This window comes from Macaca thibetana, chromosome 2 (assembly GCF_024542745.1).
Source record: "Macaca thibetana thibetana isolate TM-01 chromosome 2, ASM2454274v1, whole genome shotgun sequence".
Taxonomy (NCBI): Eukaryota; Metazoa; Chordata; class Mammalia; order Primates; family Cercopithecidae; genus Macaca; species Macaca thibetana.
In genome coordinates this window covers 38761655-38776274 of record NC_065579.1, presented here as the reverse complement: position 1 = coordinate 38776274, position 14620 = coordinate 38761655, and the positions used below count along the sequence as shown (strand labels likewise).

Genomic DNA, 14620 nt, shown 5'->3' with positions numbered 1-14620 from the left:
AAGCAAACACACTTCAGATTACCAGATAGAATACAGAATGCTGTTAAATTTAAATTTCAGGCTGGGTACAGTGGTTCACGCCTGTAATCTTAGAACTCTGGGAGGCTGAGGCAGGCAGATAGCTTGAGACCAGGAGTTCAGACCAGCCTGGGCAACATAGCAAAACCCTGTGTGTACTAAAAATTTGTGGTGGTGTGTGCCTGTAGTCCCAGCTACTTGGGAGGCTGAGCTACCTGAGCCCAGGAGGTAGAGGCTGCAGTGAGCCCAGATCTTGCCACTACACTCCTGCCTGGGTGACAGAGCAAGACCCCGTCTCCAAAAAAAAAAAAAAAAAAAAAAAAAAAAGGAAGACATTGTCTTAAATTGATAGTGTAAGAAATTTGTGGCTCATGCCTGATGTCCCAGCACTTTGGAAGGCTGAGGCTGGGGGCGGATAGCTTCAGCTTAGGCAACATGGCTAGACTCCCATCTCTACAAAAAAAAAAAAAAAAAAAAAAAAAAATTACAGGCACCCTACAGAGCGGGAGAATATTTTTACAATCTATCCATCCGACAAAGCTCTAATATCCAGAGTCTACAAGGAACTCAAACAAATCTACCAGAAAATAGCCCATTAAAAAGTGGTCAAAGGATATGAACACACTTCTCAAAAGAAGACATTCATGCAGCCGACAAACATATGAAGAAAAGCTCAACATCACTGATTAGAGAAATGCAAACCATAATGAGATATCATCTCACATCAGTCAGAACATCATTATTAAAAAGTAAAGAAACAATAGATGCTGGCAAGGTTGCAGAGAAATAGGAGTGCTTTTACACTGTTGGTGGGAATGTAAATTAGTTCAACCATCGTGGAAGACTGTGTGGTGATTCCTCAAAGATCTAGAACCAGAAATACCATTTGACCCAGCAATCTCATTACTGGGTATATATCCAAAGGAATATAAATCATTCTATTACAAAGATATATGCATGTGTATGTTCACTGCAGCTCTATTTACAATAGAAAGGACATGGAATCAACCCAAATGCCCATCAAATACCCACAGACTAGACAAAGAAAATGTGGTACATATATACCATGAAATACTAGGCAGCCATAAAAAAGAATGATGTCATGTCCTTTGCAGGGACATGGATGAAACTGGAAGCCATTATCCTCAGCAAACTAACACAGGTACACAAAACCAAACACCACATGTTCTCACTTATAAGTGGGAGCTGAACAATGAGAACACATGGACACAGGGAGGGGAACAACACACACTGGATGGAGCCTGTTGCAGATGGGGGGTGGGGAAAGGGAGAGTATTAGGAAAAATAGCTAATGTATACTGGGCTTAAGACCTAGGTGATGGGTTGACAGGTGCAGCAAACCACCATACCACATGTTTACCTACGTAACAAACCTGCAGATGCTGCACATGTACCCCAGAACTAAACATAAAAGAATAAAAATAAATGTGAGTTATAGGCCGGGCACTGTGGCTCATGCCTGTAATCTCAGTACTTTGGGAGGCTGAGGCTGGAGTCAGATCCCTCTAGCTTGAGCCACAGGGCTAGACTCCTGTCTCTACAAAAAATACAAAAAAAAAAAAAAAAAATTAACCAGATGTGGTGGTGTGCACCTGTAGTTCCACCTACTCAGGAGGTTGAAGTGGGAAGATTGCTTGAGCTCAGGAGGCTGAGGCTGCAGTAAGTACTGCACTCCAGCCTAGGTGAGACTATCTCAAAAAAAGAAAAAAGAAAAAAGAAATTTGAGTTACATATGATTTTTCCTAAATAAAGCACTTTAATGTATTTTTTTAAAAAATCAAACTACATTTATTTCAGTGGTTTTTTAATTTTAATTTTTTTTTTTTTGAGTCGGAGTTTCGCTCTTGCTGCCCAGGCTGGAGTGCAATAGCGCGATCTCGGCTCACCGCAACCTCTGCCTTCCAGGTTCAAGCGATTCTCCTGCCTCAGCCTCCCTTCAGTGATTTTTTTATTTAGGTAAAATATGCATATATAATTTACCACCTTTACCATTGTTTTCTACTTTTTATTTATTTATTTTTTTGAGAGGGAGTCTGGCTGTGTAGCCCAGGCTGGAGTAGCTGGGATTATAGGCATGCACCATCACACCTGGCTAATTTTTGTATTTTTAGTAGAGACGGAATTTCACTATGTTGGCCAGGTTGGAGTGCAGTGTTGCAATCTCGACTCACTGCAACCTCCGCCTCCTGGGTTCAAGTGAGTCTCCTGCCTCAGCCTCCCCAGTAGCTGGGACTATAGGCATGCACCACCAGGCCTGGCTAATTTTTGGTATTACTATTAGAGACTATTAGAGATGGGGTTTCGCCATGTTGGCCAGGCTGGTCTTGAACTCCTGACCTCAAATGATTCCCCCGCCTCTGCCTCCCAAAGTGCTGGGTTACAAGTGTGAGCCACTGTGCCCAACCCTGGTAGGTTTTGACTTTCAAAACCTCCTCTCGCCCTTCCCCAGAAAGTAGGCTCTAGTGTCTATTGTTCTCATCTTTATGTCCATGTGTACTCAATGTTTAGCTCCCACTTATAAATGAGAACATGCAGCATTTGGTTTTCTGTTCCTGTGTTAATTCGGACAATGGCCTCCAGTTGCATCCGTGTTGCTGCAAAGGACATAATTTTTTTTTTAGACGGAGTTTCTCTCTTGTTGCTCAGGCTGGAGTGCAACGGTGTGATCTCAGCTCACTGCAACCTCCACCTCTCGGGTTCAAGCAATTCTCTTGCCTCAGCCTCCCAAGTAGCTGTGATTATAGGCATGTGCCACCACGCCTAGCTAATTTTTTATTTTTAGTAGAGACGGGGTTTCTCCATGTTGGTCAGGCTGGTCTCGAACTTTCAACCACAGGTGATTCGCCCACTTCAGCCTCCCAAAGTGCTGGGATTACAGGTGTAAGCCACAGCGCCTGGCTAGGACATAATTTTTTATGGCTGTGTAGTATTCCATCGTGTATATGTACTACATTTTCTTTATTCAGCCCATTGCCAATGGGCATTTAGGTTGATTCCATTTCTTTGCTATGTAAACAGTGCTGCGATAAGCAGATGAGTGCATGTCTTTTTGGTAGAATGACTTATATTCCTTTGGGTATATAGCCAGTAATGAGATTGCTGGGTCAAATGGTAGTTCTAAGTTCTTTGAGAATTCTCCAAACTGCTTTCCACAGTGGCTGAACTAATTTACAGTCCTACTGGCAGTGTATAAACATTCCCTTGTCTCTGGAACGTCCCCAACATCTGTTATTTTTTGACTTAATAATTGCCATTATGACTGTGTGGTGAGAGGGTATATCATTGTGGTTTGGATTTGCATTTCTCTGATGATTAGTGATGTTGAGCATTTTTTTTTCTTTTCTTTTTCTTTCTTTCCCATTTTTTTTTTTTTTTTTTTGAGATGGATTATTGCTCTGTCACCAGGCTGGAGTGCAATGGCACAATCTCAGCTCACTGAAACCTCCGCCTCTGGGGTTCAAGTGATTCTCCTGCTTCAGCCTCCTAGCCTCCTGAGTAGCTGAAGGCACATGCTACCCACACCGGGCTAATTTTTTTTTTTTTTTGTATTTTTTAATAGAGAAAGGGTTTCACCGTGTTAGCCAGGATGGTCTGGATCTCCTGACCTTGTGATCCGCCCACCTCAGCCTCCCAAATTGATGGGATTACAGGTGTGAGCCACCATGCCCGGCCGAGCATTTTTTAATACATTAATTGGCTGCTTGTATGTCTCTCTCTCTCTCTCTCTTTTTTTTTTTTTTTTGGCATTTGCTCTGTCGCCCACGCTAGAGTGCAGTGGCTCGATCCTGGCTGGCTGCAACCTCTGCCTCATGGGTTCAAGCAATTCTCTTGCCTCAGCCTCTGGAGTAGCTGGGATTACAGGCACCCGCCACCACTCCCAGCTAATTTTTTTGTATTTTTAGTAGAGATGGGGTTTCACCATGTTGATCGGGCTGGTCTTGCCCTCTTGTCCTCAGGTGATCCGCCCCTCTAGGCCTCCCAAAGTGTTGGGATTACAGGCATAAGCCACCGCACCTGGCTTTTGTCTTCGTTTGAGAAGTGTCTGTTCATGTCCTATGCCCATTTTTTAATGTGTTTTTTTTTTTTTTTTTTTGAGACGAGTCTCGCTCTGTCGCCCAGGCTGGAGTGCAGTGGCCGGATCTCAGCTCACTGCAAGCTCCGCCTCCTAGGTTTACGCCATTCTCCTGCCTCAGCCTCCCGAGTAGCTGGGACTACAGGCACCCGCCACCTCGCCCGGCTAGTTTTGTGTATTTTTCAGTAGAGACGGGGTTTCACCGGGTTAGGCAGGATGGTCTCGATCTCCTGACCTCGTGATCCGCCCGTCTCGGCCTCCCAAAGTGCTGGGATTACAGGCTTGAGCCACCGTGCCCGGCCTAATGGGATTGTTTTTTGATGGTCATTTTTCTTAAGTTCCTTATAGATTCTGAATATTAGACCTTTGTTGGATGCATAACTTGCAGATTTTTTGTCCTATTCTGTAGGTTATCTGTTTACCCTGTTGATAGTTTCTTTTGCCGAAGCACTTCATTTTCTATAAACAATTCATTTGTTTCCTTTTTAGGCAAGGCCCAATCCAGCCAATAAATATTAGAAGAGAATATACTTCAAGATTCTTTACCTCTAACTACCATAATTTGTAAAAATCCAGTTATGAGAAAATTAGCAAGGTTAATGCCCTGCAAATAATCACTTGCCTAGGGTGACTGCTAATTTATTCTGCCTTAACGGAAAACAGTGCTGATTATTTTACTCTCTGTGTTGCTCCTCTTGGGGAGAACCTGTGTGTTGTGGGAGAAGCCCTTAGAATCTAGAGTAAAAATAGAACCATGTAACAGTTTTATTTGAAGGAGAGCTTAGAAAAGATCTCTTATAAAAAAAAGAGGAGCTTTTAAAAATGAGAGTGGCTTTTAGAGTATTTGTCATTTTCCACGTATAAGGCTACCAAATACAGTTTGCACAACTAATCAAAATTAGGAAGTTGGATTCTTACTGCTTAATATTTAAGTGTTGGTAATATGGTAGGTCTGGTAAAAAAAAAACCACAAACCTGCCTTCAAACGATAATAGAAATTATAAATCGAAATTGTATGGGTTCCCTTGATACCTTAACTATTTCTACTCACCTCAAGTGGCAGCTTGTAACTAACATGTACCACATTTACATGTGTCATATACGTGCCTGTGTACATATGTAACATGTGCCACAAAAGATTTACACACATCATAATTTTCACTTTGCAAACGTGTAGAGTGTCTACTGTGCATGAAAAATTGTGCTGAGAAGCTTTGGTGTGTACAGAGATAAGAAATGCTTCCTATGGCCTGTTACTATTTGTGCTACTCAAAAAAGGTTTTGTACTTTGAGAAGGGAGGGAAGTCATCCATTAAGTTAGGCTTTTGTTTATTTATATCCCAGTGCCCTTGATCTCCTGCAAAAACAAAAGGCAAAAGCTTGTTTTAAAAAACAAAATATTCGCAAGGATTTGGGTTTGTTCTAGAGCATTTTTCAAGACATCTGTTCACATAGAAGAGCTAGGTCTTTTGAAAAAGCTAAATCTTTCAAAAAAAAAAAAAAAAGGGAGTTCGTTTTGTTTTTAAAACACGACTCTGTTCCGGTGAGAGCTCGGTGAAGTCCTGATCGGCGCCCATGAAGGCGAGGCCGCTCGAGTCCAGGGACCAGAGGCCGTGGGAACAGCCCGGGTCCGACGGGTACGCGCGGGGGGTGGGTTCGAGCCTCCACGCTTACACACAGTCAGCCAGGGCCTTAGAGACCTCCGACTGCGAACCACCGCAGAGAGGCGCTGACCGCGGCCCCGAACCGGCAAAAGCCGTCTGCACGCCTGCTGGGCGCGCAGCCACGTTCACTGCAGCAATCATTCCGGCTCGGCGAGAGCCAGCCAACCGGCCCAGGCTGCGCCCTTTCCGCGGTCGGGGTGAGCCGTTCCAGGAGAAAGGCCGCGAGGGCGGGGCTTGGGGCCTGGCGAGGCTATTTCCTCACAGCGCGGTCAGTCAGGACGAGAGGCCGCATTCAGGCCAGTGCAGAGCGCCACATGGCGCTACCAAGTCGGGCCCCGGCGTTGGCGGGCACAGAAGCAGTGTAATGCGGGAAGCCTGCAGCCCACACCGGGGAAGGATGTGCCAGCTAACGAATGTTTCACCACAGCCCACATGCCTGGGAGAGGGAATTTGAGAGCACGTGGGGGAGGGGCGGCGAGAGCTGTCGGCTCGCAGAGAGCATGCTCCGTTCTGAGAGCCGAAGTGGAGAGCCAGGCATGCGCAGTGAGCCCAGGGTGGGTTGGCAGCGGTGAGGGACTGGCGCGAGCGGGCTGATGTGTTTATCCGGTTTTCTGGGTGGGCGGTCAAAGCGCACGCGTAAGGGCGAAAGGCGGCGGAGCTAGGTAGCGGCTTGCGCATGCGTGGAGTGAGCCGGTAGCTCTGGGAGGCTGTGGAGGGGGTTGTTAGAGGAGAAGCAAGGGAAAAGGGAAGCGAAGGGAGGAAAGGGGGGGAGGGGTGAGAGTGTGCTCTGCGCATGCGTGCGAGCGCTAGCGACGACGGCGGCGGGGGAGTCTCGGGGATGACAGTGGCTTTGCCCGTTGGGGTAACGGTCGTCGTCGCCGCCAGCAGAGGCCTGAGGCGCCGCACAGCCCGCGGGATCCATTAAGGCCGCAGCAGCCCGGGCCCTACCGAGCTGGGGTGGCGCGTGGAGTCGGGGTGAGGGCGGCGAGGCCTTGCTGTGTGCGCTGGGCGGCGGCGGCGGGGCCTGGCGGTGTGAGCGCTTGCCTCCCGCGGCCGGGAAGGCGCTGAGGGCGGCGGCGGCCGTCGTGCTCGGTCGAGGAGTCGTCTGTGTGTGCGGCGCCGAAAAGATGGCCGGGCAGTGAGGGGGCGGCGCTTGCGTGTGGTGACCCCGGAGTGTGCGACTGAGGAGCGAGGGGCGCCGCCGCGGCCCGGCCGGGCCTGCTCCCCGCCCCCTCCCGCCCGCCGGCGGCGGCCCGCGCACTTCCTCCCCGGCCCTCCCCTCCGGGTTGAGGACTCTCGCCCGCCTCGCCACCTCGGGGAACTGCGGGCTGCAGCCTACGGGGCGGAGAGCCAGGGCGCAGTCTGGGCCCCGCGTCCGATATGGAGAGTGCGGCGACGGCGTCCGCCAGCCGCAACAGCAACCTTCGTCGCCGCCGCGGTGTCTTGCACTAGATCCGGGAAGCCGCCGCCCGACCGTCGTCCTTGCCTTCGCCGCCGCCTCCGCGCCCTGCACTGGGATGGAGTAAGAGGCTCTGCAGCCCGGGAGAAGCGTGTCGCGCCTCAGACGGGGCCGGGGCCTGCTCCCGCGCCCGCCAGCTCGACCTGAGGAGGCGCCTCCGTGTCCGGAGATGGAGCTCGAGTGCAGGCCGCCCGCCGAGCCGCGGGGCTAGACTGAGCGCCGAGTCCCGCCCCGAGCGCCCAAGCCGCCGCGTTCTGCGCTCTGTGGTCGCTCCGGACGAACTCGAACGCTGGTTTCTCTCTCTCTCTCTTATATTTTTGGAAGTCTCAGGGACGGAGGGGCGCCAAGGCCCCATGTGTGGGAGGATTGCTTCAGCTCCACAAACTTGCACGGATTCTGGTTACTTGTTTGGCCAATGGTTCGGCTCTGATTTCTTCCGAATTGTTGCAAATTCGCCATCGTTCCCTGGCTGCTTACAAAGTTGGATCCGGAATTTCTTTTCAACCGGGAGCCATTGGTGTCGAAGTGTCTGCAATGAACCCCGTGAATGCTACTGCTCTCTACATTTCCGCGAGCCGCCTAGTGCTCAACTACGACCCCGGAGACCCCAAGGCGTTTACTGAGATTAACAGGCTCTTGCCTTACTTCCGACAGTCCCTTTCGTGCTGTGTTTGCGGTGAGATGCTTTTTATTGTTCCCTTTCAATGCTTGTTTTTAAAAAGCCTTCTGGGCAGTGGTAACGTGAGCGGGTCGACGGCCTGGTGGTTGGTATTAAGCTTTTGTTATTTGTGCCGCGCTGTGCGGTCATTAGTTTTGAAACTCGCCGAGGGACTTTTGCCCGGCATTTCAGAAAGGCAGAGAACCCTTTCAGACCGCTTTGTGCAGTGGCGTTAACGTTCAAAATGGTTTAATTCGCCTCGGTTCATCTGGTGGTAGTGGTTTAAGTGGGGGTAACATGCATGCACAATACTTTGCCGCGGGAGCTGATTTCGTACCTACAGCGGTTAAAAGTGGTTAAACATGACGAAGACATGCACATGTGGCGTGTTTGCATTTCCCCAAGCTGGTGTTACGTGGGAGTGGTGGGCTAAGCTGATGAACCCACAGCTGGAGAACCCGGCGCGGAACTTTCCCCCCGGTTCCTCCCCAAATGCTTTGACGGTTTGACGGTTAACAGCAAGCCGGGGAAGGCTGGTGGTACTCGAAGTGCTTTTTAACTGGTGGGATTTTTACTTACCACGTTTTCATTTTGTGGTTTAACATACTTTGGCTTCGTCGAGGGTTATTTTAGATGTGTTTGTTCAAAAAATATTAACTCGTGGTAGGTAGGATACTTTTTAATTATTTTTAAGATAGAAGAGATATGCTAAATTGTCTAAGGAAAATATCTCAAAAGTGATAATTTGAGTGTTAACTGTGCAGGTATAATAATTACTTGCTTTTCGAAAAACCTGGACTGAGACGTTAATACAAAGGAAAGGGCAACTGGCACAGCAGTAATATGTATGCTCTACTTAATAGTCTATCCGAAGTTTTGAAGTTTTGGTGATCCACTTGTTTAGTTAGAACCTGGGAAATTCAGGCACGTTAAGGCTTCCGCTTTCTTTAAAATTAGATAAAGGAAGAAGAGTAATTTGGGACAGTTGTGGCTGAAGGGAGAAATAATATTCATTTGAGGTTTATCCAGCGTTTTCTATATAGATCCTGAAGCAAGACACTGAATGGGTGCAGAAGAGGTGGTGGTGTTTTTTGCAAGACAGGTACTTACTGTCATAAACATTTAAGTAACTGAGTAAGTCATTAAGTGCTGCTCTGACTGGTAACAGACACTTAACACCTATATAGAGGAATAGTCGCCCCGGGCAAATCACCTAACTGCCCTGGGCCTCAGTTTCTTGATGTGTAAAATGAGAATTTTCGGCTAGATTGAGTTTCCTTTCAGCTTAAGTTTTGCAAATGTAGGTGTATAAAAAATTTGCTTGATTTCATGGTAACCTCTCAGTCTACTCCCGCTTTTTTGGAGTGCTTTTTTTTGTGTCCTCACATATTTTGATAGTTTGAGGACTGAGGAAATGGAGCTGCCATAACTTCCTTCTCCATACACTTTTTTTTTTTCTTTTCCTTTGGTGACGGCCGTAGGGTGCTACTTTGGTGAGGTAGGGGAAAGAGGGAGGGCCCACTCTGTCCTGCTGAAACAGCATTTGAGAGTGATGTCATTATCAGTTAACATTTGCAGAATCTGGTAGGTCACCTGTTTACTAGATGGGTGAGACTTAGCTCTCTAATTTAAGAGGGAAACGGTAGTTTTGAGTTGTGTAGACCACCACTATCCTAAAACTATTAAGAACCTCAGAGGTTTTAAGTTCTTATTAATAGCTTTCGGTTGGTAGTGGTGGTCTAATTGAACATTTTCCCAGGTTCTAACCTGGACTTTAAATAATGGCATTAAAGATAAAACTACATTTAAAAGTCCAACTGTAGCCTTTTTTGTTTTTATTTTTTGTCAGTCTTGGCAACACAAGGGGAATTTTTCTGACAGGGCTTTCTTATTTCACATCATCCTAAGGGGAATTTTTCTGACAGGGCTTTCTTATTTCACATCATCCTGTGGAAGATCTGTGAGTTCTGCTTCTCCCTTATAATTGAGTAGCTGGCATGGTTTCAGTAATAGGGATGTAGGTTCAGGTTTTTTTCCTCCCATCTCTTTGGACATAAGTCTGTGGTTATCAAGAGATAGAAAAAAAAAATCAGTTATTTGAATTTAGCTCCAGCATTTACATATCTTTGTACCAGGTGCGTACTAGACTTTTTTTCCTTAGATGAAAAGCATACGTGCATTCAAATTAATATGTGAATGTGCATGCAGTCTTATTTCACGAAAATAATACACATGTAAAAATGAAGTTTAATTCTGTCGTAATGCTTAATTAGGGAACTTGTTTCAACACGTCCTGTAGATTTGACCCGCTACTACCTTTTCATTCTTTCATTCAACTGTGGTTTTACATAATTTTTGTTTTAACTGGATTGATGTTTTTGCCCTTTCAGACATGCTTTATATCTTCCTCTTTTTTTTCTTTTTTTAAAAATCTTTGTTTTCTTAAGTTTCTTCTGCCTAATACACTCCTTTTTTTCTAAAGGCCTAACTCAACTCCCTGCCTCCTTGGTGAAGTCTTCCTTGCTCACTGCAGCGAAAAGTTTCCTCTGGTCAGGTGCCTGTAATCCCAGCACTTTGGGAGGCCAAGGTGGGCGGATCACTTGAGGTCAGGAGTTGGAGACCAGCCTGGCCAACATAGTGAAACCCCATCTCTACTAAAAATACAAAAATTAGCTGTGTGTGGTGGCGGGTGCCTGTAATCCCAGTTACTTGGGAGGCTGAGGCCCATTGCCAGACATTGCTTGAACCTGGGAGGCGGAGGTTGCAGTGAGCGGAGATTGTGCCACTGCACTCCAGGCTGGGCGACAGAGTGAAACTCTGGCTCAAAAAATTAAAAAGTTATATTTGTTCTCTTGTTCCAGTCGTAAGGTACTTATAACTCCTTTCAGTGCAGTTTTTATATCAGTTTGATTTTCCTGATATATATAATAAACTTCTTAGGGAAGACACCTTTTTCTTTTACATTTTCGTATTTCTTCTGCTTCACATTCTCTCCTGCCTAGTGACTTAACATGTAGGTGTTTATGACAGCCTCAGAGGAAGAGGTGAGGGAGGGAAAAAGCCCTTCAAACTTTGCAATTAGGTTGAAATTTGGCTTTTACTTACTGTGTAGGCGCATTGCTTTAACTTTTTGCCAGTTTCCTTTATCTCCTTCAAGTTTGTTTCTCCAAATTTGTGTTATGTGTGGGCTTATTTTTAAGTGGTTTGAAAAAACTTTTTATTGAGACAGGATCTTGCTGTGTTGCTCAGGTTGGAGTGCTTGCTCAGGTTGGAGTGCAGTGGTGCCATCCTAGCTCACTGCAGCCTTAAACTCCTGGATTCATGCAATCCTTCCACCTCACCCTCCTAATTAGCTAGAACTGCAGGCATGCACCATCATGCCCAGCTAAAGTTTTTGTGGTGATAGGGTCTTGCCATGTTGCCTGGGCAGATCTTGAACTCCTAGGCTCAAGCTGTCCTCATGCCTTGGCCTCCCAAAGTGCAGGGGTTACAGATGTAAGCCGCTGTGGCTCCTGGCCTGAAAAAAAAAAATTTTTTTTTTTTTGAGACGGAGTCTTGCTCTGTTGTCCAGGCTGGAGTGCAGTGGCGGAATCTTGGCTCACTGCAACCTCCACCTCCCGGGTTCAAGCGATTCTCCTACCTCAGCTTCCCAAGTAGCTTGGGATTACAGATGCCTGCCGCCATGCCCAGCTAATTTTTGTATTTTTTGTAGAGATGAGGTTTCACCATGTTGGCCAGGCTGGTCTTGAACTCCTGACCTCGTGATCCGCCCGCCTTGGCCTCCCACAGTGCTGGGATTACAGGTGTGAGCCACCCCTGCTCGGACTGAAAAAAGTTTTTGAACCCATGAGAACAAGTCTACAGATTCAGTGTCTGGCATGTATTAGGTACTTAATAACCCAGCTTTGCACAGTAGAGAAAGGTGGGAGGAGGTGAGGGAAGAGACTATAAACTATCAGGTCAATTATTGTCAAACCTAGATTATTCACTGCAGTTACAGTTTTGTTATTATTGTTCTTTGATATGTTAATTAGCTGATTATCGTGCTTGTTTTTCAATTGGTTTGTATATTTAAACCTTCTGAAGCTTCTAGTGAATGGGATAGCCTTACTGTAGAGAATTACTGTACTTTCTAGGTCACAGAAAGTGACCAAGACAAAATCACTATGGGTACTATTTTTAAGTGTCGATTTCTCGCTCCTTTTCTAGATGTTGGACTTCCTTTATCAGAAAGTAGAATTGTTTTTTTCTTTTGATAACATGAGACTTGATAAATTTTGGCCTAAGGATTTTAGGTTTTCATTAAACTTGTAACTCTTCAAATGATGTAACAAGTCTGATGTATACAATCAAAAATCCTGTTAGGATTGGAGGGTCATGTTAAATGGAAAAATATTACTCTTGGAGATATTTGGAAATTATCATGGTCAAACCCAGGAACATGAATGTTTCCCTTTTTTTTTTTGGAGACGATCTTGTTTGGTCACCCAGGCTGGAGTGCAGTGGTGCAGTCATAGCTCACTGCAGCCTCAAACTCCAGTCCTCTGGCCTTAGCCTCCAGAGTAGCTAACACTACAGGTGTGCGCCACCATATGTGGTTGGCTAATTTTTAAATTTTTTTTTTGTAGAGATGTGGCCTTGCTGTGTTGTCTAGATTGGTCTTGAACTCACCTGGCCTTGGTCTCCCAAAATGCTGAGATTACAGGCGTGAGTCCCGGTAACCTGTACTATGTCTTTATTGGTCACCTGTGATGTTCTAGATGCTAGGATAGAATAAGACACGTGGCACAGGCCCATATATATTGGTCAGTGTTATAGGGAAGACATTAAAGTAAACCAACAATTATTGGCCAACTACTGAGTAGAGGCATGTAAGCTATAACCAACCTCATGTGTCACGATAGAAAAGTTAGTAATTTTTTATTTTTGAGACAGGGTCTTGCTGTGTTGCCCAGGCTGGAGTGCAGTGGCATGATCTTGGCTTACTGGAACATTTGTCTCCCGGGTCCAGGTGATCCTCCCACCTCAGCCTCCCAAGTAGCAGGAACTACAAGAGTGCACCCCCGGGCCTGGTTGATATTTGTAGAAAACTTACCAGTTAACGTTTTTGTATGTGTAAAGTTTCAGAAATTAACCATAAAAGTGTATTTATTTCTGTAGAATTTGTTTTTGAATAGCTCTTTGGTCAGAGGTTAATCATTGGTGTTAAAACAGGGTCTATTTTAACAGTTTTTTTCTTGTTTACCTGTTTTCTGATCTGGGAAGAATTCTTTAGAGCACATTCATCTAGTATGCAGGTAAGGAAGAACTGTGTAGTTAGTAATTTTCTTGGCAGGTACAATTCAGCTATAGACAGCAGATATATCAGATCTAGTTTTTTTTAACTGTTTGATATATATATATATATATTTTTAAATTTTCTTGAGACAGGGTCTTCTTCTGTTGCCCAGGCTGGAGTGTGGTAGCATGATCATGGCTCACTGCAGCTCGATCTCTTGGACTTAAGCTGTCCTCCCACCTCAGCCTCCCAATTAGCTGGGACTATAGGCGTGCGCCACCATGCCCACCTTATTTTTTGTTTTTTTTTTTTTTTTTTGTAGAGACGGTTTTGCCGTGTTGCCCAGGCTTGTATGATCTCTTTTCCTAAGATAAATCTATAAAAGTTCTAAAATATTTGCTCCTACTTGGGTATGTTTATGCAAGATGACATTGTCTTAGGGAAAGGACTCCCTAAATGGATTGTTCCTAGTGCTGAGATGAAAAGAGGTTTGATTCACAGCCCTTCATCTTACGATAAGTTGAAAAGGTAATAATGGTTTAAATGATGGCTCAAGGCAGGCAGTATGGTACTGTAGGATTAGGCAGATGAGATTGTTTCAGTCTGGTAAGATCTGGTAGGTGTGAGAGTTGAGTTGGGCCAAGAGAAATGGTGTAATGGATACTTTTTTTTTTTTTTTTTTTTGAGACAGAGTCTTGCTCTGTCGCCCAGGCTGGAGTGCAGTGGCTTGATGTGGGCTCCAGCAATCCTCTCACCTCAGTATCCTGAGTAGCTGAGACTACAGGCATGCGCCATCAATGCCCTGCTAATTTTCAGATATTCTGTAGAGATGGGGTTTTGCTGTATTGCCCAGGCTGGTCTTGAATTCCTGGCCTCCGGCAGTCGTTCCGCTTTGGCCTCCCAAAATGCTGGGATTATAAGCATGAGCCACTGAACCCAGCCTGTTAGTGGATTTTTTTTTTTTTTTGAGATGGAGTCTTACTCCATTGCCAGGCTGGACTGCAATGGTGCGATCTCGGCTCACTGCAACCTCCGCCTCATGGTTTCAAGCGATTCTCCTGTCTCAGCCTCCTGAGTAACTGGGACTACAGGCATGCCCCAACATGCCTAGCTAATTACTGTAGTTTTAGTAAACACGGGGTTTCACCATGTTGGCCAGGATGTCTTGATCTCTCTACCTCGTGATCCCCTAGCTTGGCCTCCCAAAGTGCTGGGATTACAGGCATGAGCCACCGCACCTGGCCTAGTGGACATTTTTAAGTAAGTCCTGAAGGAGAAAACCTTTGGCTTGTGTGAACAGCAGTAAATTGGGTTTATCTGGAATGAAGAGCCCTTGTAGGAGAGCCCTGGCCCTATAGTGGTTATTCAGGAGCCTTTTGTGTGGAACATTTTCATCCCAAGCTAAGGAATGTGACATTCAACCTGTAGACCTGTTTCTTTCTTTCTTTTT

General features: G+C 45.9%; 2 protein-coding genes across 2 annotated transcripts in view; one reads left to right on the top strand and one right to left on the bottom strand.

The window, feature by feature from the left end:
- The window catches only part of PCCB (propionyl-CoA carboxylase subunit beta), a 1054487-nt gene that overhangs the window by 136108 nt on the left and 903759 nt on the right, over positions 1 to 14620 (bottom strand). The gene's annotated exons all lie outside the window — the stretch shown is intronic.
- Positions 7413 to 14620, top strand: part of MSL2 (MSL complex subunit 2) — a 47256-nt gene continuing 40048 nt past the window's right edge. The window contains exon 1 of the mRNA XM_050779623.1: positions 7413 to 7910. Within this exon, the coding sequence (XP_050635580.1) occupies positions 7769 to 7910 (142 nt within the window). The 5' untranslated portion in view covers positions 7413 to 7768. The remainder of the gene's footprint in view (positions 7911 to 14620) is intronic.